The 25,051-nt window shown below is 53.2% G+C and overlaps 1 protein-coding gene across 2 annotated transcripts; it reads left to right on the forward strand.

The window, feature by feature from the left end:
• The first annotated feature begins 709 nt into the window (after positions 1-709).
• Positions 710-24,890, forward strand: PDE4DIP (phosphodiesterase 4D interacting protein). 2 transcript variants are annotated; one of them, XM_052666684.1, is made up of 38 exons: positions 710-2,090; positions 4,488-4,607; positions 6,410-6,529; positions 6,769-6,861; positions 6,974-7,189; positions 7,742-7,900; positions 8,233-8,346; positions 8,562-8,699; positions 8,970-9,149; positions 9,415-9,609; positions 10,476-10,622; positions 11,652-11,730; positions 12,278-12,360; positions 12,537-12,653; positions 13,193-13,330; positions 13,666-13,778; positions 14,479-14,606; positions 18,285-18,367; positions 18,472-18,623; positions 18,717-19,008; positions 19,093-19,255; positions 19,357-19,473; positions 19,552-20,011; positions 20,189-20,424; positions 20,611-20,662; positions 20,875-21,092; positions 21,189-21,365; positions 21,791-21,985; positions 22,128-22,259; positions 22,364-22,483; positions 22,556-22,733; positions 22,802-22,926; positions 23,041-23,139; positions 23,268-23,446; positions 23,660-23,797; positions 23,868-24,006; positions 24,105-24,151; positions 24,367-24,890. In XM_052666684.1, the coding sequence occupies exons 1-38, from the start codon at positions 942-944 to the stop codon at positions 24,397-24,399; spliced, it is 6,624 nt and encodes a 2,207-aa protein (XP_052522644.1). In that variant the 5' UTR covers positions 710-941; the 3' UTR covers positions 24,400-24,890. The 2 variants fall into 2 exon arrangements, with proteins under 2 accessions (XP_052522644.1, XP_052522645.1); XM_052666685.1 differs by lacking the exons at positions 18,285-18,367; positions 18,472-18,623; positions 18,717-19,008; ... (16 more) ...; positions 24,105-24,151; positions 24,367-24,890 and having other exon boundaries at positions 717-2,090; positions 14,479-14,976.
• Positions 24,891-25,051: the final 161 nt, after the last annotated feature.

Below are 25,051 nucleotides of genomic sequence, written 5' to 3' on the forward strand. Positions count from 1 at the left end.
TGGAGGAGATGCTGCCGGCTGAGAGGTGTGACCTGCAGCAGAGGGACAAGGCTGCGGCAGGGCAGGTGGGTGCAGCACTGGGGGCTGTGTGCCGCTGTCGGTGGGGCATGGCTGGAGCTGTCCTCACCCTGCTGTGTTGGAGATTGGTGCTGCGGTGTGGTGCTGGGGACACTGGGCTGTGGCAGAGCACCTTGGGGCGCCGCAGCTGCCTGCGCCATCTGCCCTATGGTGGCCCAGGTGACAGTGCGTGAGCCACCTGCATGTGGTCCTCTGTGGGACCGGGAGAGGACACATGGATCCGTACTGGAGGCAGGCGCTGCTAGCGCTGGGGCTGAGAGTAGCACCGCACTGCAGCTGTGAATGGCACTGTGCTGTGCCCAACCTCGCCCGTACACAGCGGGCACTGCGCATGCGCGCCCGCCGGGAGGAAAAACTACAAATCCCGGCAGGCACCGCGGCCGCCGCGTACGCGCCGAGCTGTCGCCCGCCGCCATCTTGAAATCTGAGCCAGAAGCCGGGCGCCGCCGTGGCAGGAGCATCCTCGGGGGGGAGGCGGAGCGGCGGGGCCGGGGGCGGGGGGGGCAGCCCGGGGTGAGGGGCAGCCCCGGGGTCGGAGGGCTGTGAGGAGGGAGAGGGTGCCCTCAGGGTGGGGGCTGTGAGGAGAAAGGGGGGCTGTGAGAAGAGGGGCGGCCTCAGGGCTGGGGATTGTGAGGAGAGGAGCCGCCCCGACGTGGTGGGGCTGAGGCGAGAGGTGGCGAGGGGCGGCGGGTTTCCGTAGAGCCGGGAGTCCCGGCGTGTGGCCCGGTGGAGGGGGCTGCACTGCGGGGTTGAGGGAGGCGGTGCTCGGGGGATGCGCTGAGAGTGGTGCGGGCCTCGGGGGGCGCCTCGAGAAGCGCCTCGAGAAGCCTCGGCAGGAGGGTTGGGCGCCTTCGGCAGAGAGGATGAAGGAAACCTGCCGGATCTGTGCCCGCGAGCTGTGCGGCAACCAGCGGCGATGGATCTTCCACACGACGGCCAAGCTCAACCTCCAGGTGCTGCTCTCCCACGTCCTGGGCAGGGAGCTGTGCCGCGATGGCAGAGGCGAGTTCGCGTGCAGCAAGTGTGCCTTCATGCTGGACCGCATCTACAGGTTCGACACGGTCATCGCGCGCATCGAGGCCCTCTCCATCGAGCGCTTGCAGAAGTTGCTGCTGGAAAAGGACCGCCTCAAGTTCTGCATTGCAAGCATGTACCGCAGGAACAATGAAGAGCCCGGCGCGGATGAGAAAGCCGGAGATGGAACTGTGGACCTTTCTAACCTGCCTGACGCGCGGTACGCTGCCCTCCTTCAGGAGGACTTTGCTTATTCTGGGTACGAATACTGGACGGACCAAGACGAGCACGGCCTGGAGCCTCACAGCTGCCATGCTTTGGAGGGAGCCGCCAGCCGCCCGCGGCGGTGCCGGGGCTGTGCCGCGCTGCGTGTGGCCGATGCCGACTATGAAGCAATTTGCAAAGTGCCACGAAAAGTGGCCAGGAGCATCTCCTGTGGGCTGTCCAGCCGATGGTCAGTGAGCATGGGCAATGAGGAGTCGTCCGTATGTGACCCGGCGGAGTCTGCTGGCGCCAGAGGGCCTGTGGATGGGGAGAGCATGGAGGAGGGCACGCCTGCATCCTCTGTTGAGTCCCTGGACACAACAGTGGAGGCCAGCGCTCCGCAGCAGAAGGATGAAGATGTGGATAAGGGAGTGAAGGGGAACGGGAAATGTGACGACTTTGCAGAGGACCGCATCACCCCTAGCTCATCATTGAGTGGGAACAGGCTGGAGCTGGCACTCAGCTTGATCAAGGGGCTAGACTACAAGCCCATCCAGAGCCCACGAGGCAGCAGGCTGCCTATTCCTGTGAAGTCCAGCTTGCCTCCCCCCAGGCTTAGCGGTGACTTGGCAGATGGAAGTGCTTCTGCTGGCTTAGCGTATGCTGGTTCTGGTTTCCTGAATGCAGACAGAAAATCCTTTTCCAGAGCTCCCTTGGGTCTTCCCTTGGAGATTCCTGAACTACAAGAGCTGTGGGACGACCTCTGTGAGGATTATATGCCACTGCGGGTACAGGTAGAGGTCACTGTGCAGCCGTTCCATTGAGCGGCATACTGCTGCTCGGCCCTTGGGACCATTAGGCATTCTTCTGTGTTGAGATAACACAGATAGGCACGTGTAGCTGAGCCAAGGGCTAAGAATAGGCAGCTCAGTCCTTTTTAGGTGTGCCTTCTCTCTCCCTTGTTGTTCTCTTGTCATTTGTTTTCCTCTTTTGTGTTCTGGGAAATGAAGCTCCTCTCCTGTGAATGCAGTGTGCTAGCAAGCTCTAAGCTCCTTGCAAGCTTTTGCATTTTCTGCTGAGAAAATGCCAGTTTCACTTTGTAGCTTTCTCTTTAAGAAGCTGATTTGACTTTTACCCACAACAAAAGGGAAAGTTTTAAGCTCCTGGGCATGTGTTTTCCAGCAAACGTGTTTTCTTTGTGTGCTGGTAATGGTGGATGTCAGGAGCCTGCCTGTCACGCTGCCACCATCGCCCTGCTCTGCAGATCAGGTCTCAGACCAGCTGAGCGTGCTGCTCTGTGCAAGCAGCTGTGGAGCGTGCCTTGAGGAAAAGGTGTTTTCCTTGCAGGTGGATTTGTGCCAGGGGATGACTTTAGGGTTGGTATTCTAGATAATTGGTTTATTTTCTGATCCTTTGAAAAGGTTCATCCATTAATGGCAGGTGTTGTGAAAAGGCAGCAAATGCTCCTGTTGGCTATGTAGGTGGTGGTCCTCATGCAGCTCGATTGCTCTGTTCTGCTGGCTTTTATGAAATCGTCATTAGGGTGCAGTCAAAAAGCTGAACTTGTAACTCCTTCACCACTTTCTGTAATGAATAGAAGGCCCCACTCAGCTTCAATTCAGGAATATCCATGTCAGGCTAATTGCATTCGCATTAGCAGCCTTAGTGCTGCCTAATTCTCCAGATAGCCTCAGGGATTAGGAAAAAGCTTGTTTATTACTATGGCAACTGATGCTGTGCTCAATTATGCTTCCTATTCTGTGGGTGCTGCTTACTGCCCCATCTGCTCAGGCGTTTTCCTGAGCTTTGTGTTTTTCCCATAAAGCTCGGCTCAAGAAATTGCTAGGGCGGGATGTAGGACGCTAAAAACTAATCTGCCTCACAAAAGCGCTGCCCTTGCAGCCAGTGAATGAAGATGTGAAGCAGGATGTAGGCGCTGCTGCTATATGCTGTGTTGCTGGTTGCTCATCTTCATAGCTAAGGGGGTATTTACAGCATAAAAACAGGCTCTGTATGAACAGAAGGTGGCGCAGTCAGTGTGACGTGCTTATTTATGGCTTGGGGGGGGGGGGGGGGTTTCACCCTCCTCTTGGAAAGGATTTGGGGAGTTTCAGCCTCTGCCCTTTGATGTCCCTGCCAAGAATCCCCCTGCTAGGTGTTGTCCTGACCATCTTATGGTGTGACCTCACTCAAGCTGTAACTGGCTTGAGCACAGGGTGTGGCATAAGTGCTTCTATATTTGTTGTTTTTGTTTTTGGGTTGTTTTTTTTTTTTTTAAATAGGATCACACTGCCCTTATTGCTTTGTGAAATTGCAGTTTACGTTTATTGCTGCAATCTAGCGTCCGGGGCACGTAATCCCTTAGATAACCATCCTCTTGGGTATTTTTCTTTAAACCAACAATGCTTCTCCTTCACTGCAGCTCCAAGGAGATGCCATTGAGCCAAACCCTCATCAGGCACGCTCTTACACTGCCCTTGGTGCTGGTGCTGGCAGCCAGGGAGGCGTTGTGCTCTCACAGCTGGTCTTTTACCCACTGTTTGGTGCAGATGTGAGGCTTAGACAGTGCAGATATTATTGCCCTTGTTTTTTATAGAAGTGTTTTGTTTCAGTTAGTGGGTGCTGACGTTGCTGAAGAAAGGGCACTGAGGAAAAGTTTACAATTAAAATACTGATTTAGGGGAAAAAAACAAAAAAGGCAAGCGTGCTGCTTCTGACAAAGGTGGCTGTGGTAAAGGAGGAGGAAAATGCAGGGAAGGGGAAGTAGAGGAGAAAGTGTACTGTTCCCATTCTCAGTGTGTGGGTTTGTCTTATGGGTGAAATCTCTCAGCTGGGGCACTGAATTTGCTATGGCTTGTAGGGCTGAAGCACTGGAGCATGGGGAGGTGTGAGGAAGGGCCCCACGAAGCACCAACAGAGGGTTCACAGTAAGGGAGTGAGGAGTGACAGGCGGTCTCAGCAGAGCCTTGGGCAGCAGGGAACCCCTGCCAAGTCAGGCAGAGGGCAGCTAGGTGCCAACCACCACCCAAGGGAAGGCAGACATGGGCATTGTATTTTTTTGGAGAGACAAAAGCCCTGAGGGGCGTTTGAGCCCACTGCAAGGGCTGCCACATGGGATAGAAGCCAGTGCAAGGTTCGAACCATTTCTCTCTCTCTTTTTTTTTTTTTTCTTTATTTCTTTTTCCCCCCAGAATCTGCAAGATGAACATCAAAAGCCAGCTCCAGGTGATTCTGCATCGAGGGAGTGCACAGCCAATCTGTGTGCTACAGAACCACAGAGCAAAATCCAGCAAATTGAAGCTGCCAACCAGGTATTCATTTGTAAACAGCAAATTCAGTGCCTAATGAGTCTGTTGTAGTTAGCATTGAAGGCTGCCCCTAGGCCTCTCCAGAGGCAGACACCTGTAACTCCCCTCCAGCCAAAGGTGTGTGAGCTGGCCTGGGGATCTTAGTGCTGCTATCTGTAGCTCAAGTTAAAAGCATTTGCTTTTCTTTTCCTCCAGCTCTGCTGTGTAAATTTTTCATATTTTATTTTTTGCAAACCACGATTTTGAAGGAACTTTCCAGTTGCTTGGTGAGCCTTCTAAGAGCTGGTGAAGCAGAGGTACCACAGGGCTATTTCCCTCACTCTTGGATTTGCATGAGTTGAGCCTGGTGCAGGAGAGAAGGACACCTGCCTTTTTAGACAGCTGCTGCCTTTTGTTTTGTTTTGTTTGCAAGCTTTAAGGGAGATCAGTGCAGAGGAGGATCACATCTTCACTTAGCTTTTAAGGCTGTAAGTTTATTTACTAGGAAAGCTGAGTTGTCTTGAAGCAGATCAAATTTAACATGTGTTCCAAGGGGTAGATGTTCTTGGTTATGCTCTTAAACTCTAAGGTAAACTACATCCACTGGGAAAATAGAGGGGTTCAATAGGAGAGGACAAACAAAAACAACAACAAAACCATTGGAACACAATCTTTATTTGTAATCTGAGGTCATCTGCAAGCTGTTGGATCTGGTTGAGGTTGACAGAGAAATAGAACAGGCCCAAGGCTCTGTAAATGCAGGTGAAGTGTTTAAACAGTTTAGGGGGAGTGTCTGGTGGAGAAGAGATAACATGACAGGTGTGTGAACTAATGAATAACAAGAAGAGGTCGTGGCTGCACCAGCTTCTGGTGAAACTGAGGCTTAATTCAATTCCAAAGCAGATGCATATTGACTAAGGATGGCAACGGCAGCATGTTTAGAAATGCTAATAAGCAGTTGCTTAACGTTTTCACTGCTCATGTACAACTTGGTGCAAGCAGAGAACTGTCCTAAAACTATTTGAGATAATGTTACTCTCTTCAGGTTTAAAAAAAGTCTAAGGCAGAAGTGTCTCAGGTTGTAAATCAAAGATTGGATCTAGTGAGAAGTTCCCCTCGGTAGCCATGCTGTTGGCGTGCTGGCACTCCTTAGATTCCTTTGTTCTGAAGCCAGAACTTGAGGCTAGATAATCCTGTAGTCAGCTCAAATGTGCAATCACCTCGGCCAGCAGACCAGCAGCTGCTGCAACAGTACCTGGGTGGTGAAATGAGGCAGCAAGAGGACGGGCTGGAGGATGCTAAAGGTGCAGCTGTAGTATTCTGGGTGACATCAGAAGCAGCATAAACAGTTTTTACAATGTGTAGCTTCTCCAAATAGGGTGGTTTGTTGTTGTTTTTTTTTTGTTTTTTTTTTTTGTTTTTTTTCCTATTTTTCTTTTCTGTTGTTCAGATCTACTGGGAAGTGTTTGAGCTGAAGTAGCTCTTCCCTCATAAGGGAGCATGCATGCTAGGAATTGGGAAGGGTCCTGGGCAGTCTGAGCAAGCCTGTCCCACGGTATGTGGGAGTCAGCATGTTGTGTGAACCCAAACATGGAACCTCCACCCTGCATGTGATGGTTGCATTAGAGGGACTAAAAGCACTGGAAAAGTCATATTGAGGAAAAGAATGATTTGTTTATTCGCTGCTCTCCACCCAGCACAAACAGTGCTTAAGGGCTTTGGAAGGGCTTTGGCTTGTTTGTCTTGATCTGGTGAATACCTGGGCTGTGGGACTTGAGTTAATGGTGTTTCATGTATCGCATTAGACCAACATCTTTTTTGCTCAGTTATTACAGGAAAAGCTGAATGAATTGAATTATGAATTAAAATCTGCACGAGAAACATCGCAGAGACAAGATCATACAATTCAGAGTCTGAACGAGGCCCTGAAGAGCAAGGAGAGTGAGGTACTAGTATAGGATGGGCAGGGCGGGTGGGTTGGTGCTCACTGGAAGCTAGCTGTGTAGGCAGTGATTGAAAATAAATGCTTCAGCCATTTCTGTGCATCCCAAATCTCATTAAATTAGTTCCTGCAAAGCTCTTAGTGTTGTGTGGCACTGATGTATCACAGTCCATGCTGGAGGCTTGAAATGGAAGGGTTTATGCTTGGCTTGCCGATGACTGCTTTCCATCCTTTCATTCACAGACAGATGAGCTGTATCATGTCATTGAAGGGCAAAATGAGACAATGGCCAAGCTGCAGGACATGTTACACAGAAGTCAGCTGGGGCAGTTGCAGGTACGTCCTGGGAAAGCCTGAAATACATCTGGTTTGGTGCTGCAGGGATTTTGGTTTTTAAATCCCTCTTGTGAAGTGAATCTTCAATTTCTCAGTTTCTCTCTCTTGTCAGATGTCAGAGAGCACACCTTCGTCTCAGGAGCAGCAAGTGGCACTGCTTGATCTTCAGAACACACTTTTCTGCACACAGCTGGAGGTGCAGAAACTGAAAAGAGCTCAGCGCCAGAAAGAGCATCAGCTGGTTGAAGCCAAGAGGGCTGCCCAGCTCCTAGAGACCACGGTACAGGAAGAAGAGCAGCAGAGAGAGGCAACCTGGAAACACAACCAGGTATGGCACACACACAGCCTGGAAGTCTCCTCAGTTGTAAGAATTAAGAAGCATTAGTGTAGTCAATACTCTGCTCTCATTCATCGCTTCTGCCTACACCGGTGTGGACACACTTGACTAACCCTGTCTTGAGTATGGCGTGGGGAATTTTTAGCCTCCTTGGCTTCCCTTCTGAGGATTTACGATCCACAGAGACATGTGACAGATAGAGGGTGTTTTATGGCATGTACACTTCCAACTGTTACAAATGTCCTGTTTCTTTTTGCAGTGTTACAAAGTTAACATCTGCTGCTGCGGTGGGATAGCTGTTACTGATTGTAAAGCTCTGCCTGTGGTTAGGGTAAAGCATTCAGATGGATGGATTTCCTGGGAAGGAAAATAAATTCCAACTTCACTATGAAAGTATATTTTGAGATGTGAGAGCTGCAGTATTGCAGAGCATTTTTGGCTGCTCTCGTGTCAGTCCTTGTTGTTCTTGGTTCCTTCAGATTCAGCTACTCTTCATAGGTCTGTTGGTGACTGAACACCAAGGTGTGCGCTTTTCCTTCACAGGAGCTGCGTGCTGTGGTACAGCAGCTGCAAGCAGAGCTGCAGGACAAGGCTCAGCAGATCCAGGCTGTGGAGTGGGAAAAGTGCCGTGAGCTGCAGGCCCAAGAACAGAGGGTTCAGTGTTTGAGTCAGCACCTGGCTCGCAAAGAACAGCTTCTGCAGGTGAGATTCAGAAAGACTCAAACTGAGCATAACTAGCGAGGGCTCCTGCTCCTCCTCCTTTGGTATTGGAGATGCAGAAGGTGGTCTGTACCTTTCATACACACCTATCAAAGAAGGGAAGGAAAAAAAATGCTTCTGTGTTCCCTAGGTGAGGAAGTTGGTACAGATGTCCAAATACCTCAGCTCACAGCATGGTGAGCCCTGATGGGCCCTAGTCAACCAGGTGCAGGTGTTCTAATTCCCATTAATGTGGGGAGTAGGTCAGATGCACAATCTCCTGTCCAGGGGTTTTCTGGACTAACAGCTGCATTGGCGGTGTGCTACTTCTTTAGGAATCAAGGGAACTTCTGCAATGCCAGCAAAGCTTGGGCAGGAGCTCTGCAGCCATGGATGCTATGCTGGAGAAACTGCAGCAGAGAGTCAGCGACAGGGATGCTGCGCTGGAGGTGAGCATAACCTGGTAGTAACACCTCCCTGTTTTTCACGTGGCTTAATCTTTGGGTTACCATCAATAGTACAGCCCCATGCTGACCTCCATGTTCCTCACGACCCATTCTTCCAGAGAAGCCTTCTGGAAGGGAGAGCTGAAGTGATCCATGCAGAACAGTAAGCTGCAGAGCCTTTCTATCCCACTCTGAGTATTTCACAATTCTCATTCTAGAGAGCAGTAGATGAGAAGTTCTGTGCCCTAGAGGAGAAAGAGCAAGAGCTTCAACAGCTCCGTCTCTCAATAAAAGAGCGTGGAGGTGACCTGGAAAGGCTGCGCAACGTCCTGTCCAGCAACGAGGCCACCATTCACGTGAGTCCCTGTACCTGGCTGTATCAAATCCAGCCTGGCTGTGATGTGGAGCAAGGCAAAGCTTCATGTGAATGCTCAGTCTTTTGTCAGGGAGAGCAGTTGTGGGGTGTTGGCTTCCTCTGTCCCTGTGTGCTGGGCAGGTTCCTGGGGCTCTCATGTTTCTGGTCTGGATGTAGAGGTGAAAGTGGTGCCTGGAAAGGATGAAGATGTGTGTGTGTCTTTGTTCAGGGTAAGGTCCCTGCCCCTGATTGAGCTCCTATTTGTCCTTAGAGCCTGGAGAGCCTCTTGAAAGCTAAAACACTGGAACTAGAGCAGATGTCGGCAACCTGTGAAAATCTCCGCTGGCTCAAGGAGGAGATCGAGGCCAAATCCTGCAGCAGGCAAAAGGAGCAGGAGGGGATCATCCAGCAGCTGCAGACTTGCCTGCATGACCGAAACAAGGAAGTGGAGGTAAGGCCTTCGCTTAGGCTCTCAAGCATTTAGCCAGGTTGTCTGCAGAGAGAGTGGTCCAAGGCCAGAGCTTCTTGGCTGCCTGTTGCTAAGTGGTTTCTGGTACCTTGGAAACCGGCTGCTTTCAGCACATGTGAATACCTGTGCTTTCTTAAACATTGTCATCTTGGCTCCATCTGGACTGAAGAGCTATTTCTCCCTGAACAGATTGCAGTTTGTTCATAGCAATGTCCCTCCATCTCTCCCTTCCTCTCCTTTTGTCTAGGAGCTCACGGCAACTCTGCTGTGCAAGCTGGGCCCAGGACAGAGTGAGGTAGCAGAGGAGCTGTGCTTACGTCTTCAGCGTAAAGAAAAAATGCTGCAGGAGCTTCTCAGTGACAGGAACCGTCAAGCTATGGAGCATGATGCTGAAATCCGGGAGCTGCTGCAGGCCATGAGCACCAAGGAGCAGTGGAGCAAAGTGAGTTGTGTGCAGTGCTGCAGTGGGGACACTGGGGTGTATGATTCTGCCTCATGTTAAGCGTATTGAAGCCGCTGTCTGGTAACTGTTGGTGTCTGTCTGGAGCTGCTGAGTGCTGGAGAACCACCAAGCTGCTTTTAGGTTGGTCACATGATGATAAGGAGCACTTGTAGCAGTGTTCAGCTCTTAGATCCCTGTCACTGAGTGGCTTGTCAGTGCTTGTATGTAATGGAGAAGGAGGTGGGGATCCTCCTGGGTATCCATGTTCTTAGTCTTGAGGCAGTGGAGGGACCATGGTGGGGTTGCTACTTGTGTAGGTCTGTGTTATAGACCAGAAGGAAAGGCTCAGCTGTTTCTTGTGTAGATCAGAACTCTGAGAAAGCTCTGCTCATTGCATTGCAACTTACACTTCAGTCAAACTGCTGCAGGATCCTGGACATGTAATGCCACAATTCCTGCTCTGCCCGCTCTTGCACACTGGATACGATTCAGTGTTAACCGAGATACTTCACATCAAGTTTCCTTTCATAAAAAAGAGGAGTCTGAAAAGCTAAAGTCTCTCTCATCTCATCTCTCTCCTGCTTTTTTTTTTTTTTTTTTTTTTTTTCCTTCTGAAGTGGGAAAAGGAAACTGAGGGACTTGTTCCTCAGTAGGTAGATAGGTAGAGAGGCTGTAGCTGTCTGGCAAGCAGAAGTGAGAGGGTTGCAGTGGAGTAACTGAGTGACCAGAAGCAGTAGCTCCCAGACTGTTTGCAGAACACATTTATTATCAAGTGACAGAAAAATATCAAGATGTTTTCCTGTAGTCTCTAAGAAAGCTGAGGTCACAGCCCTATTGGTTTGTTTTTTTTTTCCTTGCTCAACCAGGCCACTACTGAGAAGATGGTGCATGCTTTGGCTGAAAGAAACTGCGAGTTACAACTCTTGCGTCAGCATGTGTTGAGGAAGGAGCCTGTTGGGATCCAGGCACCTGGTACTGCTCTGCTGAAGCAGGACAAACAGCAGCCTGTGCAGGTAAGAGTCACGTACTCTGTTTTGCCTGTGGTTCTGGGGCTCTGGAGAGAGTGCATTGCCACAGGAGGAACTTACTGAGGGGAGTGCCACAGGGAATGGTAGTACTGAAAGTGGGATTAGGAGAGAGGCTTAGGAGTGACAGAGCAGAATTGAGGAGCAGAAATGTTGCCTGGCTGCTCTGACCTTGATTCCACTAGACTTTGTCACTCATTGTCACTCTTGTTTTGATCAGGCAATAAGCACAAGTGAGTATGAAAAAAATGTGCCTTCTGACCTTCTAGCACTGACCCAGTCCTTCCTTGGGCTGGGCTGTGCCACTGTATTGTAATCCCCTCCTGACATTGTCACATACTGGAGGGGACAAGGGAGCTAATTTTAGGTCTCACTAATTCTTGGCAGAGCCTGCTGGGTGTTTACTGTCTCTTCCACAATTGGGGTTGATATTTTTAAAGCAGCTCTGCTAAAAAACCCTTTGAGGCTGAGCGCAACTGTAAGGCTACATAAGCCATGTTCCTGCTTGAGCAGCTGTTAATGGTTTATTGGTGAGATGAGATGTTGAAAGTTTTTAAGCAGCTGCAAGCAGGTGGCTCACTTCTATTCCTGGGATGAAAATGAGCTCTGGAGACTTCCCAGTATGTGTATTTGGGCACAGCTTTGTGTTTTCCTACCTGCATAGTTCCTCTGGGCCATGTCTTTGGATGAAGATATAGGTCTGTACAGAATCTCAGTTGAAAGATGTGGTTGCTGCAGTTGAGTGAAACTTGCTTAATCCTGACTATAAAGAAGCTTGCTGCCAGCAACCTCTTAGTGCCAAATAAAATAAGGCTAGAGCCCTGTTGCCCAAACATACAGCTTCCATCTTGTGTGCAACTCTCTTGTCCCCACTGGCTGACTAGATCCTGTCATTGCTTTGTCGTGTTTCAGAGGCATCGACAAAGTAGCCAGCAGGTTTGCTGCAGTCTTAAGAGCCCTGGGGAAGCTGTGAGGTTCCCTGTAAAGGTGCAAACCTAGAGGCCTTTGTGTTTTCAGGAAATACTGCAAAGAGCTTGTGGAGCTGCAGACCTTGCTGGACCTCCACAGGAGGACAACACCTGCCTGACAGAAGGAGGTGAGTGACAGCTTCTCTCAGGGTCCTCAAACAAGACCAGGACTTTTCTTGCTGTGGGGCAAGCATACTTACATGAAACCATTGGAGAGTGAAGAGCTTTGAGCAAGAGCAAATGTTTTGAAATAAAGCTGTGCCTCTCCTTTGAGTGATAGTTCATGGATGTCTTGGGAGTGGGTGTGTGGAAAAGAGAGAGCTTGATTTGAAGTGAGATACTTCAGTGCGAGCAGTTGTGTAGCAGTCGTGAAGGGATTGACGTAGTGGTTCAGATAGGGATGAGAATAACGTGGCTGGTTTGGGTTGTGCCCTAAGGCCAGGACATGTCATCTTTGCCAGGGTGAAGACAGGAGGCCTGGGATATTTCTGTTATCTTGGGCTGCTGTTTAAGAGTCAAGAAGGGAAGAAGAATGTTTAGTAAGAGGCAGTGTGGTGGGGAGTGTAATCATTGTGGACTGGTCTTTTGAAGAGAGATTCTGTCTAATCTTGCAGTCAGAGGAAGCAACTGACACACGGTAACGTTGCAGTAATCAAACTGTCCTTGCAATTGCAGCATCAATGGCAGAACTGGAGAAGGATCTTGCTGATGCCAAAGAGGAGCTGGAGCTAATGGCTAAGAAGGAAAGGGAAAGCAGAGTGAGTTTGTGCTGAAGCCTGTGGCAGTATTCCTGCCTACAGGAGACCCTTGGGCTGCCCCGCATGAAGGTTTTGGACCTCCCATCATGAGTGTGCGTCAGTGAGAGATGGAACAGCAGCTTGCAGTGCAGTTTTACCTTTCTGAAGTTTTTCACATGCTCCTCTTTTGTTCCTAGCGGGAACTTGCTGCTCTCCAGTCTGTTGTGACCACGCAGGAGGAAGAGTTGCAGGTGCAGGCTTCTGATATGGAGTCTCTGACCAGAAGCATCCAGATCAAAGAGGACCTCATCAAGGTGAGATAACATGCTGTGCTGGGTCAGCTTCTTCTGAGACTGTTGCAGTGGAGTCACTGCTTTCCCTGCATCCTGTCCTTCGTGGTGACTCATTTCCAATGAATGGCAAGTCATCAGAAACCAAGCTGCAAGCTGCTTGTGATAGCCATGACCAAGTACCTCTACTACTGCAAGGAGCCTCTTCAGAGTAACATGGCTGTTTGTGTATTGTTTTGCTTTTGGTTTGCCAACAGCCCTCTGTCTTGAGCTGGAAGTTATGGGCCCCAAATCCTGAGAGTGTCATTATTAGACTTTTTGTTCCTTGATTGCAACTTTCTTGAGCACTTTAAACAGATGTTGTGTTCCTTCTTCATTCTTGCTCCAAGCAGTTTTTTATGTTAATACATGCTGGATGCATTGGCATTTCTTTCCTAGGAGACCCAGGTCTTCTCTAGCACTGGAATATGTTGGTAACTGCATTCCAGGGAGGGTCACAAGTTTCCAGCTGTCCTTGTTATTGATCCCTTCTCCACAGATCCCTCCTGCCTCTTGCTTTTCAGGATCTGCAGATGCAGCTGGTAGATCCTGAAGAAATTCCGGCAGTGGAAAGGCTGACACAAGAAGTGCTGGTACTCCGCGAGAAAGTGGCCATAGCAGAGTCGAGAGGACAAGAGGCTACTGGAAACAGAAGGCAGCAGGTAGTGTGTCCTGCAGGGCAAGTTTGAATGTGTTTGTGTTTTATCTGGTGCTCAGTTACAATGCTTTATTCTCAGCTGTTGGATATGCTGAGTTGTGCATGTTCTTCAGAGCTGGCTGCATATAACAGAATAGAAAGCACTGGTTCCCTTTGGCATTTGTCTCAAGGGCATAGACTTTTGGGGAGTGGTGTCCAGGGTTGGCAATACTCAATAGCTTCTGTACAAGCAAGAGAGGTGTTGGTGCATCTGGAAGGAGAAACCACTGTATCCCTGAGCAGCCAGATGCCTCCTTTGATTTATCTCAGTGTTACATCTTGTCTGTTCCCTTCGACCAGTTGTTGCTGATGCTGGAAGGGCTGGTGGCTGAGAGGAATCGGCTAAATGAGGCTCTCCAGGCAGAGAGGCAGCTCTACAGCAGCCTGGTAAAGTTTCACACGCACCCAGACAGGTAAGTAAAGCTGCTTTGGCTCCGTGCTGCCCTGCTTGTTGCCAGGATTTGTGTGTGTGGGCCAGTGGGGCAACCTCTGAAGCAATGATTGTTTTAGGAGTCCAGATCTTAGGCTGCCTTTTTCCCTTAAAGAGATTGCAGTGGCCAGCTTTAAATGATATATAACCTCCTCCCGTTGCTGTTTCACGTTCAAGCCCTGGGATTTCCATCCCTGTTCCTTGGCTTACTCACTCCCTGCTCAGTTTCCCACCCGCATATGGCTACCTTTCAGAGGCTGCTGTCTTCACCCTGCCAAATTCCTCACCAACTGCTGGGTTGATAAAGATCTCTCTAGGCTCCTATCGAGGAGGCTGTCCCACAGTGGCATACCACTGCATTCTTTGTCCTCCATGCTAATCCCCTGCCCTTCATGGGGCTGCAGCCTCTGGGATATTTGAGCTACCTGACAGCAAGAGAGCACATACATGAAGTACTGCAGTAAGTATTGAAGAACAGCTGTGACTAGGGGTCCCCAGCACGGACTGGAGCCTTTTTTGGGGATGGCTGTGCTCTGGGGAGGTGAGAGGTGTCTGAGCCACCTATGGGAGCGTGCTGGGCCTGTACCTGGGGGAAGTGAAAGTCCTGGATGGAGGAGCCAATTTGGTGTGCACTTGCTGCACCTATCTAACCCTGTTCCTTTCTGTGTGGTGTGTCTGCTTAGCGCTGCGAGGGACTGCACTCTGCAGGTGGAGCTGGAAGGGGTCCAAGAGCTCCGGGGACAACTGGAAGAAGCTCTTGGAAGAAGCTTGGAGCGTTTGAGCAGGCTGGAGACACAGGGCCCCCTAGGAGGTGGGGAACAGGAGCGTGTGAGAGTCCTACCCCAGCATGCCTTCTGAGCACTAGCGCTCGCCCGCCTGCCACGGAAATGGTTCACTAACTGAGCGAGCCTGTCTCACTGACTCTGGGAGGGTTGCTTTGGTACTTAGTAATGGTACGATAGAACCGGTGCAGGGCTTTTTGTTTTATTTTTGAGCTGCTTTGGAAATGGCGATCAGTGCAATTCACCTGTGTCTCATGTATGTTCCTGTCTGACTCACCCCGGTGCCCGCTGATGTATTTGCACATTCAGATCATTCCATTTTAGTTGATTTCCTTCCATTTTCCCTTTTCCCTACCCCATGGGCCAAATAAAGATTCCCTTTCTCTGAAGGAAACACCAGATGTTCTCTCTCATCTCCCAAGTGCATGAGTGTGAATTTTTGTATTCCCTCCCTGCTTTTCTACCCAGTGACATCACCCTCTTGGGTTGATGGCTACTGGCACAAAAGGAGTGTTTGGAGATACGGGTTCCAGAGACAGAGTTTGAGAAGGGCTGCAAGACCTGATGGCACTTGCATAGGATTTCTTCCACAAGTCTCTTTGTAGAACCAACAATTATGTTCAAACCAAATCCTACTCCAGCATTGATTTCACCAATTTTTTATTAGTTTTTTATTTTTGTTTCTCCCCTTGGTTGTAAGTTGCCACAGTCTCACTTGTAAGTGCCTTTGCAGGAAAGCTTCCTCCCTGCTGTAAGAGCCTGGGCTGGGTCTGCTCCTGTCTGTAACATACACATCTCACGCATAGGCTCCACATGCCCACTGGACCAGGCCTTCCTCTGCTTTGCTAGGGATCAAGTGCACTTGGCACCACTGTGTACAACTTCTAGGACGTCTTTCACTTCTCCTAGGAGTATTGGGGCTGGTGTAAGAACTGAAATGTTTCCAATATCCCAAGCTTCCCAATATCCCAAGCACTTCCCAAGTGTTTGAGTTGGCTTCCTCATATTAAATCATTTCCCAAAGTGCCAGGAGCAAAATTTGTGCCTTTGAACATGTTTCTGTTTGCTGGGGAAGCAGAACATGGAGCAGAAGAGCTCCATCTTGCTGGGCTCTGCCTTCTGGACCTGTAACCTCTCTGCTGTACAGCTTGTGACTGCTTCACACATCGTACAACTCACACCTTGCACCTCTGCTGAGGTCTTCCTTGACTCAGTCAGGGATAGGAGACAGGATGGCTCTCCCTTCACATGCAGCAGGTCAGCACCCCTCTGGGGCTACACCTGGCTGCATGGTGAGTTCATTTGTCCTCGTGTGGCCTGAGGGCTCATAGCTGGTGCTGCTGGGCAGCTCTGGTACCTGGTTAGCCTTGCTTTTCTTGCTTCATCTCATTTTCTTCCTCCCAGTTCTCTCTGTAGGATCATCTCTTTCTCCTTCTGCCACTCACTCTGTAGGAGCCTCTATGTCCTTTTGCTTATCTTTCCATCTTTCCTCCTCCATCCTGGTTCTGCTTTCTGCCTGTCTCTTGGAGCCCAGGGCCCAGTGCAGGCTGCTTGGCCTCAGCTGGTGCTCTGGCAGCTCCCAGCTCTTGTTATGCTCGTGTTTTGTTGCAGATCTGTCCCTGCTACCATCGCTGATGTTAAGTGGTGTAGAGGGATCACTCTTAAGCAGAGTTGTCCCAGGTTTTCTACTGTGTTTCTTTGGGCTTTGCTTTATCCTTTGTATACCTGTCTGTGCACTGTTCTGCCCTGCAGAAGGACCAGCTTGAGAAACCTATGCCTAAGAACGTCCTTTTGAGCTGTGCAGTGCTTTGTGCTGTGTCACAGCCTTTTGTGGAAGTCTTTCCTTTCTCAGCCTCTTTGGAGTCTTGTTTCTCACCCCCTGGATGTGAAGATTTCCACTGCAGCCAATACTGTGGGCAAGTCCTGCAGCCAGTAACCTTTCCTTCAAGTACAGAAGTCTGTGATGTGCAAAGCTCAGGGTGCATCTCTTGTCCCCTTTACAAGTGCTACATGGAGTGCTGGGGAGCCCTGAATTTGCATCCTGGGGTGCTCTGGGTTCTGTGGAGTGGTCAAACATTTGGTGAACGTCCCATGCACATGCTTCTCTGCTTTCGTCAGCACCTGTCTCCCCTTCTTTCTCCCCTTCCCTCCCCCAATTCCCCCCCTTTTTTTCACCTCATTTGAGATTTGCGCTCTCAGCTGAGAGCTGCAGGGAGGAGCAGTGTGCCAAGTGCTGGCAGAGGTGATACTCCCATGTCCGTAAGGCATCTATGCTGGCTGTGAGCCACTCTGCCTTGCTTCTCTGCCTGTAGTGCCCCGTGCAGGTGCTCCTCCTGCTCGAGCGCAGCCAGCAGCCCAAGGGCTGTGTCCCTGTGCTGAGCACAAGTCTGCAAGCACTGAGCTGGGTGGCTTGGCATCTGCTGGCTTTGTGTCCCTGAGGGGTCACAGGGCTGTGCTTTGACTGTGCTGGAGGCCACTTTAAGGGAGCTACTGCCTCTTCCAGCTGCTTCTTCCTGCCTTAAGGGAGTGTTGTGGCTGTCAGTGTCTCTTCTTGTTGAACGTACTCTGCCACGTGGGGCACTGCCTGCCCAGGCTGGGAATCGCTCCTGATTTGTTTGTTTGTTTGTTTATTTAGCACCCCTCCAGTTGCTTTTCATGAATAGGTCTCCTGATGGTGCCACTGTTCAGGTGCTTCCCTGCTGCAAGGTGTATTCCTGGCTGGTCCTCAGCTCTTGTTCTAGTAACTATATGCTTTCCTGCTGGTTTCTCCTTCACTTGTGAGATTTTACATCTTCTCAGCGTTCCCTATGTATGCTCGGCTCCCTCAGTTGGGAGCTTCAGTCCTGATAGCATGGGTTTGCCTGCAGGCTAAGTGGCTGTGGCTTCTGCAGGGCTTGGTGGGGGCTGCAGAACCTGACCCTGCGTGGCTGTGCTAACTGTCCAGGCTCTTATCTCCCTGGGGAGGGATGTCACTGCCCTGACCCATCCCCAACCAGTAGAGCAGGCTGGGCTCTGCAACTGCATGGGAGGACTGTGAGAGAGTGGGCTCACACACTAAGGCACTGGGAACAAGCAGAAAAGTGTACCCACTGCCTGATTTGTTGAGCAGAATAGTCCCCAGCCCCCTGTGCACATTTCTGTGTGTTGTTACCTCTGTGTGATAGGCTATGGGATACAAGTGACCTTATGGCTGTGCTGTAGCTTTGTAAGGCCACTACATGTCACACAAAGAACCCAGTGGTATGCATAGCAGTGGTGCTGAGGTGGGGTGGGCAGTTGCACAAGGTAGTTTAGGGCAATGCTAGTGAGACTTCCTGCCCATCAGGTGCTGCTGCTAGTGGCCATAGCTGAGGATATTGTTGCTGAGTGAGTGGGTCGTGCACATGAGTGTTGATGCAGTGAGCTCAAGCTGCTGCAGAAGCAGTGATTGGAGGGGATGAGATGAGATGGGATGGGTGGTATTGCTGGAATGGTCTGCTCCTTGGGGCAGCACATGGTGCTGAGTGGGAGCTCCATCGTGAATGAAGTGACAGGTCACAGGGATGGAAGGGAGACCTTCATCCTGCTGGGGTGCCCCAGCACCAGGCATGTGCAAGAGCAGGCACCTGCCCAAGGGCTGCCTGCGGTGGCCATGGATATTGCTGGGGACATGTAGACAGTGGCAGTACTGCTGTTGCCATTGGTCTGAGCACCTTGCTGTCCCTTAGGTCAGGCTGCAGGGACAGAGGTTGGTGATGCTGACTTTACCAGCACTAAGGAAGAGGTGGCTCACAGCACCGTGACCCAGCAGGTAAGCATGGGCAGCATGGCATGGGGAACAGGGGTTGTAGAGCCAGGTATTGTGCTGCTGTCTGGTCCCTTTGAAAATGTCTCTATCTGCCTTTGTTCCTCCAGACTGGTTCCCGGGCTCCTAAGGAAAGCAGAGGCACCGAGAAGAAGAGCACAGCCCCTGCCCCAGCAGAGCAGGAGCTGAGGGCAGAAGAGGAGCTGCGGGAGCTGAAGGCGCAGCTGGAGGAAGCAGGCTTCTCCTCTGTGTCTCACATCAGGCAAGAGCCTGGGATGTGGGAGCTGGTGGGTGGGCGAGGAGCACCCCCCGTCCTGGCTGCTGCCTGCCTTTCACAGCACCACATGCCCCCCAGGAAAGCGATGCTGAGCCTGTGCCTGGAAAATGCAGAGCTAAAGGAGCGGATGGGTGAAGCCACATCGCTGCTGGAGAGTGGGGAACAAGAGGAGGCTGGGCTGGGCAACCCTCCATCACCAGAGCCCTGCAGGATGCAGCGGAAGGGCCGTAGTGTCCTTGGGGATGGCCAGGGGCTGCTGGCAGAGAGGGGAGCTGTGCCCACCAAGCGCCCTGCACTGGAGGCACGGTGCCAGGATGACGCGCCCAAGAGACTGTGCCCCAGCAGCCCAGGTGGAGGGGATGGGAGCCATGTGAGTGCTGCAGCCATCGGATTGGGATGGGGACAGGAATGGAGCAGTGCTGGAGGGCTCATGGTCCCATCTCCCCTCTGGCAGGTGGAGGGCATGGTGCCCTGTGGAAGCTGGCCAGGGCTGGGTGTGGAGCTGCACTCGCAGGTGGCACAGAAGCAGTGCCAGGAGCTGCAGGACAAGCTGGCTGCCTCCGAGGCAATGGTCCGAGCACAGGCTGAGCAGCTGGAGAAGTACCACGTCCTGCTCCGTGAGTGGAGGGGTGGGTGGGATGTGTGCCCAGCTCGGCATGCCCTGCGCATGCACCCAACCTGCAGGGGGGCCCTGAGCTGGTGCGGTGATGCCCAGCAGGTGAGCCCCATGCCCAGCAGCTCAGCAAGCATGTGCAAGTGGACTTTCAGGACTTGGGCTATGAGACATGTGGGCGGAGCGAGACTGAAGCTGACCGTGATGAGACCACCAGCCCTGGTAAGGAGAGCTAGGGGCACTGGGGGTCCTTGTGCCTTGCCTGCTTGGCACAGAGAAGTGATACTGTCCCCTCTGCAGAGTGTGAGGAGCCAGATGTGTTCAGCGAGCCCAGCCTTGGGGAGGAGCTGGGCTCCCCGCACCGCTCGGGGCTGCCCAGGGTGGGCAAGGCTGCTCTGAAGGCTGTGGCCCAGCCTGATGTGGGAGCCCTGCGCCAGCACATCCAGGATCTTAAGGCACAGCTGCTCAATGCCAACAAGGTGATCCAGAGCCTGCAGCGCCGTACCCGTTCCATCTCTGTTACCAGTGGCTACACCTCAGGCCCTGAGCGGCCCCCGCTGTGCCCCACCGTGCCGGTATCGCCACCCCACAGCCTCACCGATGAGGACGAGGGCTGGCAGTCAGACAGCCATGGCACCCTGTGCCCACAGCGCGACCTGGAGCACCTGGTGCACCGTGTAGCACTCCTCGAGGCACAGCTGCCTCCTGCCAAGCTGGGGGGGGGCTTCCCCAAGGAGCTGCAGTCTGCTACTTGGCCAGGGTATGGCATGGGCATGTGTATTGGGATGGATGGGGGGGGCTACAGGAGGTTGCAGGGGTTGCCTGAAGTGGTTGCTTGCAGAGCCCCAGGGCTGGATGGTGTGCACACGTCCATGGCACCTGTCCATGCTATTTAATGTAGGCAGCTCTGGGGACCCCTTCCTTCCCAACCCTACAGGAAATACAACTCGCTGATCCAAGCCCAGGCCCGGGAGCTCTCCCACCTGCGGCAAACGCTGCGTGAGGGCCGTGGAGTGAGCCGCAGCCTGGCCCAACACCTGCACGATGCCCTGCGCTCCTTTGAGGAGCTCCTTCGCGGCACCGACATTGACTACTACCTGGGCCAGGGCTTCCGGGAGCAGCTGGCCCAGGGCAGGCAGCTGGCCGAGAGGCTCAGTGATAAGCTGGGCACCAGTAAGTGCCTTGGGGGGCACTGGGTGGTGTGGGGGCATGAGGAATGGGAAGGGATGATCTGATGGGTGCTGCTGTGAGCTGGAACCGTTTGGACATGGGGGCTACCTGCCCTGCTGTGGGCTGTTCTGTTGGTTCTGAAAGGACACTAAGTGGTTCCTCTTTGATTGCTCTTGTGTTTTTTTTCAGGGGATCGACAGGATGGGGAGGATAAATCTAGCCATGAGCTCCTGGCACTGAGGTACACCCTCTTCCAGAGGGACACCCTGGGGGTCATCGCTGCTTTTGGGATGGGGTTCCGTAGTGCTCTGGGTGGCTGTGCTGGGGATGCCACTGCTCTCCTGGACTTGGCATCTTGTGGCCCTGCACTACAGTGTGATGCTATGGTGGACAAGGCACAGCAGGAAACAGCTGTGCAGGGTCACTAGCCTCGCTGATGGGCTGTCTCTGCAGGCTCAGCCGGGAGCTCCAGGAAAAGGAGAAGGTGATTGAGAGACTGGAGGCGAAGTTGCAGGAGCGATGTGAGTCACCAGGCAGCAGTCACCCACCTTCTGAGTCGTCCCGCTCTGCTACCAGCACCTCCTTTGTGTCCGATGTTCTGGAGCCCTGCTCTGATGGGGAAGCAGCTAGCGAGTGCAGCCAGTGCCCCGAGGAGCCCGCCCGACTCTCAGGTACCAGGAGCTGGGGGCATGCAGCCCCTCTGCAGCGCATGGCTGCAGCACAGAGCCCAACGCTAACACCTCTCTTCATCTCTCTCCTGTCTCCAGGCCTCCACTTTGACTCTTTGTCCAAACCCAACAGCGCCCCTCTGCCAGCACAGGCACCCACTCACTCCTTCCTGCCCATTGGTCACCCTGTGCCCTTGGGCTGCTGCGGGACCCATGCTTGCTCCCTGGTCAAGGCACAACAGGAGCTGCAAGTGCTCCAGAGGCAGCTGGGAGAAAGTGAGCGTGCACCCCTGGCGTGGGGCATGGTCCCGCCTGCCCTGCTACATTGTACTGTGTGGCCCCTGGCTCCCAGCCTGAATGTCCTTCCCTGGCCTTTCTCCTCCCCAAGTCCCAGTGCTCTTGCAAGGGGATGATAGGGACATGTGGATCCTCTTGTACAGAAGAAAGGGTGGGTGGAATGAACACCCCTTGGAAAAGGCTGCTTTGGGTAGCCATTGAGTAGAAGAAGGGCTGAGGCTTCCCAGCTTATGTCATGCAGTCAGCACACACTGGGAGAACCTCGGTTCCTCGGGGTGAATGGGAGACAGTGGGCTGCACTGATGGGCACAGCAAGAAGCATGTGGCGAGAGGGTTTGTCATCCCAATTCTTCCTTTCTGCCCTTTGTTCTCTTTTTCCTCACCACTTTGTCCTGTGTATGCAGATGTGACGCTGCCAACAGCAAAGCCCACAGCCTCGCTGGGCCCCTTTGGAGTGGGCAACAAGCCAGCAGCATCAGTGTGCCAGCACGGGGCTCTGCAGAGCTTATCCAAGCCCCCTGTCCTCTGGGACATGCCAGCTGCTAGCCAGCTTTATGGGGCACCGCCATCAGGGTGCTCAAACAGCCAGAAGCTAACAGGTATGAGATGTGTTGGGAGCCTGGGGGCATCACTGCTGAGGAGACTCAGCCCCAGAAGGTTCAGGGCAGGGGGAGGCAGGTGGTGGGCATGGTGTGGGGTGGGCAATGTGGCTGTCATGAAGACATGTCTGTGGATGTGCAGGGGCAGAACTGCTGGAGGAACACCTGGTGGAGATCCGCAGCCTGCGCCAGCGCCTGGAGGAGTCCATCTGCACCAATGACCGGCTCAGGGAGCAGCTTGAACGCCGCCTGGCCTCCACCAGTAAAGCCAGTGGTACAACACTGCATGGGGTCACTGGGTGCCATGCTCCCTGGGTGCTCACCTCCTGCATGTCTTGGTGCTGGGGAAAGGGGCTCAGCACTTGTCCCTCTCCACAGGTTTGCCCAGCGACATCTATGCTCAAGGGCCAGAGCTGGGGCTGCAGCTGAGCGGAGAGAACCGGGCACTGCGTGAGGACAACCAGACCCTGCGGCTGCAGTGTGACCAGTTCTCTCGAGGTAGGGCTGGGCCACCTGTGTCTTAGAGGGGAATTGCTGAGCAGGGTGACACTGATGTCTCCATCTCCCTAGAGCTGGCACGGGTGCAGGAGGCCCTCCTGGCTGCTTGCTCACGAGTGCGGGAGGCAGAGGCTGAGCTGGGCCAGCGGCGTGGGGAGCACCGGAGGCTGGCAGAGGAGCTCACCAAGCACCAGGAGAGCATCCGGCAGCTGCGGGATGAGAGGCTCTCTCTGCAGGAGGACAACAACAGGTGAGGTCTGGGGATGGCAGGGCTGAGCATTGTGGCTGGCTCTGGACCTACACGTCACCTCTGTGCAGGCTGCAGCACACAGTGACGCTCCTGCAGCAGCAGTGTGAGGAGCACCGCCTGCTCCTGCAGGCCCTGCGCACGGAGCTGCATGTCTACGAGAGCCTTCCCAGCCCTGCCACTGAGCCCCGTGCAGGTATCAGCACTGTGCCCAGCTCGGCAGCCCTGCTCCTGGCCTTGGGATGCAGAGAGGAAGGGAAGTCCCCAGCAGCCACAGCCATCTGCAGGGCTCAGTTGGATCTTGTTCCAGGCTGCTTCCCATCTCCTCCCGTGCGGGATGTTGGCACCAGCTCAGCAGCTCCCTTTTCTTCACCACACTCTGACACTTTCATGCCCCAGCATACAGTGGGTAGGTACCTGAGCCCTCCTGCATGAGTGCTCCTGAGACTGAGATACTCACGACACCCTTGCTGAGCTCAGGACAGAGCTACAAGGGGAAGGAAGCAGTGCGCCTCACCAGTCCTGCTTTCCCTACAGAGCCGTGTAGGGCCAACCTTCCAGTGAAGAAGAACAAGGGACCGGTGGGGGCTCATGTTGTTGGGTGCCTGGACACCTACCGTTCCTTGGAGCAACGCATCCTGGAGGGGAAGGCGCTGGCCCACGAGTTGACATGCCTGACACGCCCAGCACTCGGGCCGTCCAGCGCAGGAAAGGAGGTACAGGGCGGGCAGGATGGGCTGGGGGCCTGCAGTAAGCAGGGATCTGCCACTTACTCCATCTGTTCCGTGGCTGTGGGCATACCAGGCTGCTACCAGGTGCAGGTGCTGATTGGGTGATTTAGGGCTGGATCCTTGCAGCACAGTCCCCATAGCAGGGGAGGGGGACGGAGGTGCTTCAGCAGCACCTGCTCCCGCACCTTTTTCCCACAGGTCCCGGGATGTGTAGGTGCAGGGCATCTCTGGGGCAGTGCCAGCACCCTGCACCGTGTCCTGGAGGAGTGTGTCTCACTCCTCACCACCTTCTGGAGCACCGTGCTGCCTGTTGGCCCTGCTCAGCACCAGGGCAAGGTGAGCACCATTGGGAGCCAGGAAGGTGAGCAGGCCAGATGCTCACTGCTCACAGCATGTCTTATCCCAGGAGCAGGCGTTACAGAGTGAGATCATGGCACTGCGTGCCCAGCTCTCCAAGAGGGAGGATGCTCTGCAGAGCACAGCCAAGCAGCTCCACAGCATGGCCCAGCTCAAGGACAGCATGGAGCAGTTCATAGTCAGCCAGTGTATGTGGCACAGCTGCGCTGGTCCCCTGGTACCCTTGTACCTGGGGTCACCCTGTGGCACAAGAACCTCACTGACTCTGTATCTCTATCCCTCACAGTGACCAGGACTCACAATGTGCTGCACAAGGCCAGGACAAACCTGGAGGTGAGTTTGCCCTGGACAGGGCTGTATGCCCTTGTCCTGGTGAACGTTTCTGGGCCTCATCTGGGGCTGGGCTCAGATGGCAGTCAACAGAGTGTGAGGTGAGCCCAGGATGCATTGATGTGAGTCCTGCGGGCTGCCCTCACTCTTTGCATCCCTGTCCCTGGAGAACAACAGTTCCAGCCAAGCCCTCACTGCTGTGCATGCTCTCTCACCAGGTGAAGGCCCAGCAAGCCCTGCCTGTTGCGTGAGCCTCGGGCTGAACAATGGGAGCAATGTCCCTGGCCACACAATGGCCCACGCTGGAAGGCTGGAGTGGACAGGGTTCAGGGGTGCCCAGCGCTGCCCCAGGCACTGCAGTTAGTGGGTCTGGGGACCTGTGGCAATCGTGCCCTCTTCACCTGCCTTTTCTTGGTATTGCAGCAGCTGGCTTGGGCTTTGCCTGCCCCATGCTTCACTGCTTGCCCCCTTCCTCCCACTGTGCTCAGAGTGGGGTGCCATGGCCCTCCAGCCCAAGTACCTCTTGCCCTGGGACTCAGTCTCATGTGTAACCTTGCTGCATACCCACCCCCGCTCATGGATGTATGTATATATATATATACAGAGAGAGGTATAGATATTGGAGCTGTGTTTCTGGGCCCTCCCTGGGCACGTTAAGGCTCCAGCATGGGAGAAAGATGTAAGAAATGACACGTTCTGTTCAGTGGCCTGAGGGTCCCCAATAAAGGTTTCCTTTGGGTCCCAGTGTTTGCAGCACACCTATCCCTGCTGTGCCCCCTCCTGTAGCCTCCTAGGGACCTAGCGGCTGTCCCAGGGAGCAGCTCCGTGCTGAACTTCCCAGGGGTGCACTGTGGCACAATGGTCTCGCTGTTCCCAAGCACCCCTCCAACACCAGGCCTGCAG

The sequence above is a fragment of the Tympanuchus pallidicinctus genome, unplaced genomic scaffold (genome assembly GCF_026119805.1).
Source record: "Tympanuchus pallidicinctus isolate F22 unplaced genomic scaffold, pur_lepc_1.0 scaffold7, whole genome shotgun sequence".
Classification (NCBI taxonomy): Eukaryota; Metazoa; Chordata; class Aves; order Galliformes; family Phasianidae; genus Tympanuchus; species Tympanuchus pallidicinctus.

Coding starts and splice junctions, on each gene's coding strand:
- PDE4DIP (XM_052666684.1), top strand. CDS start 942: ATGAAGGAAACCTGCCGGATCTGTGCCCGCGAGCTGTGCGGCAACCAG. Junction 9,610..10,475: donor CCAAGGAGCAGTGGAGCAAA/GTGAGTTGTGTG, acceptor TTGCTCAACCAG/GCCACTACTGAGAAGATGGT. Junction 21,366..21,790: donor CCAGAGGCAGCTGGGAGAAA/GTGAGCGTGCAC, acceptor CTGTGTATGCAG/ATGTGACGCTGCCAACAGCA.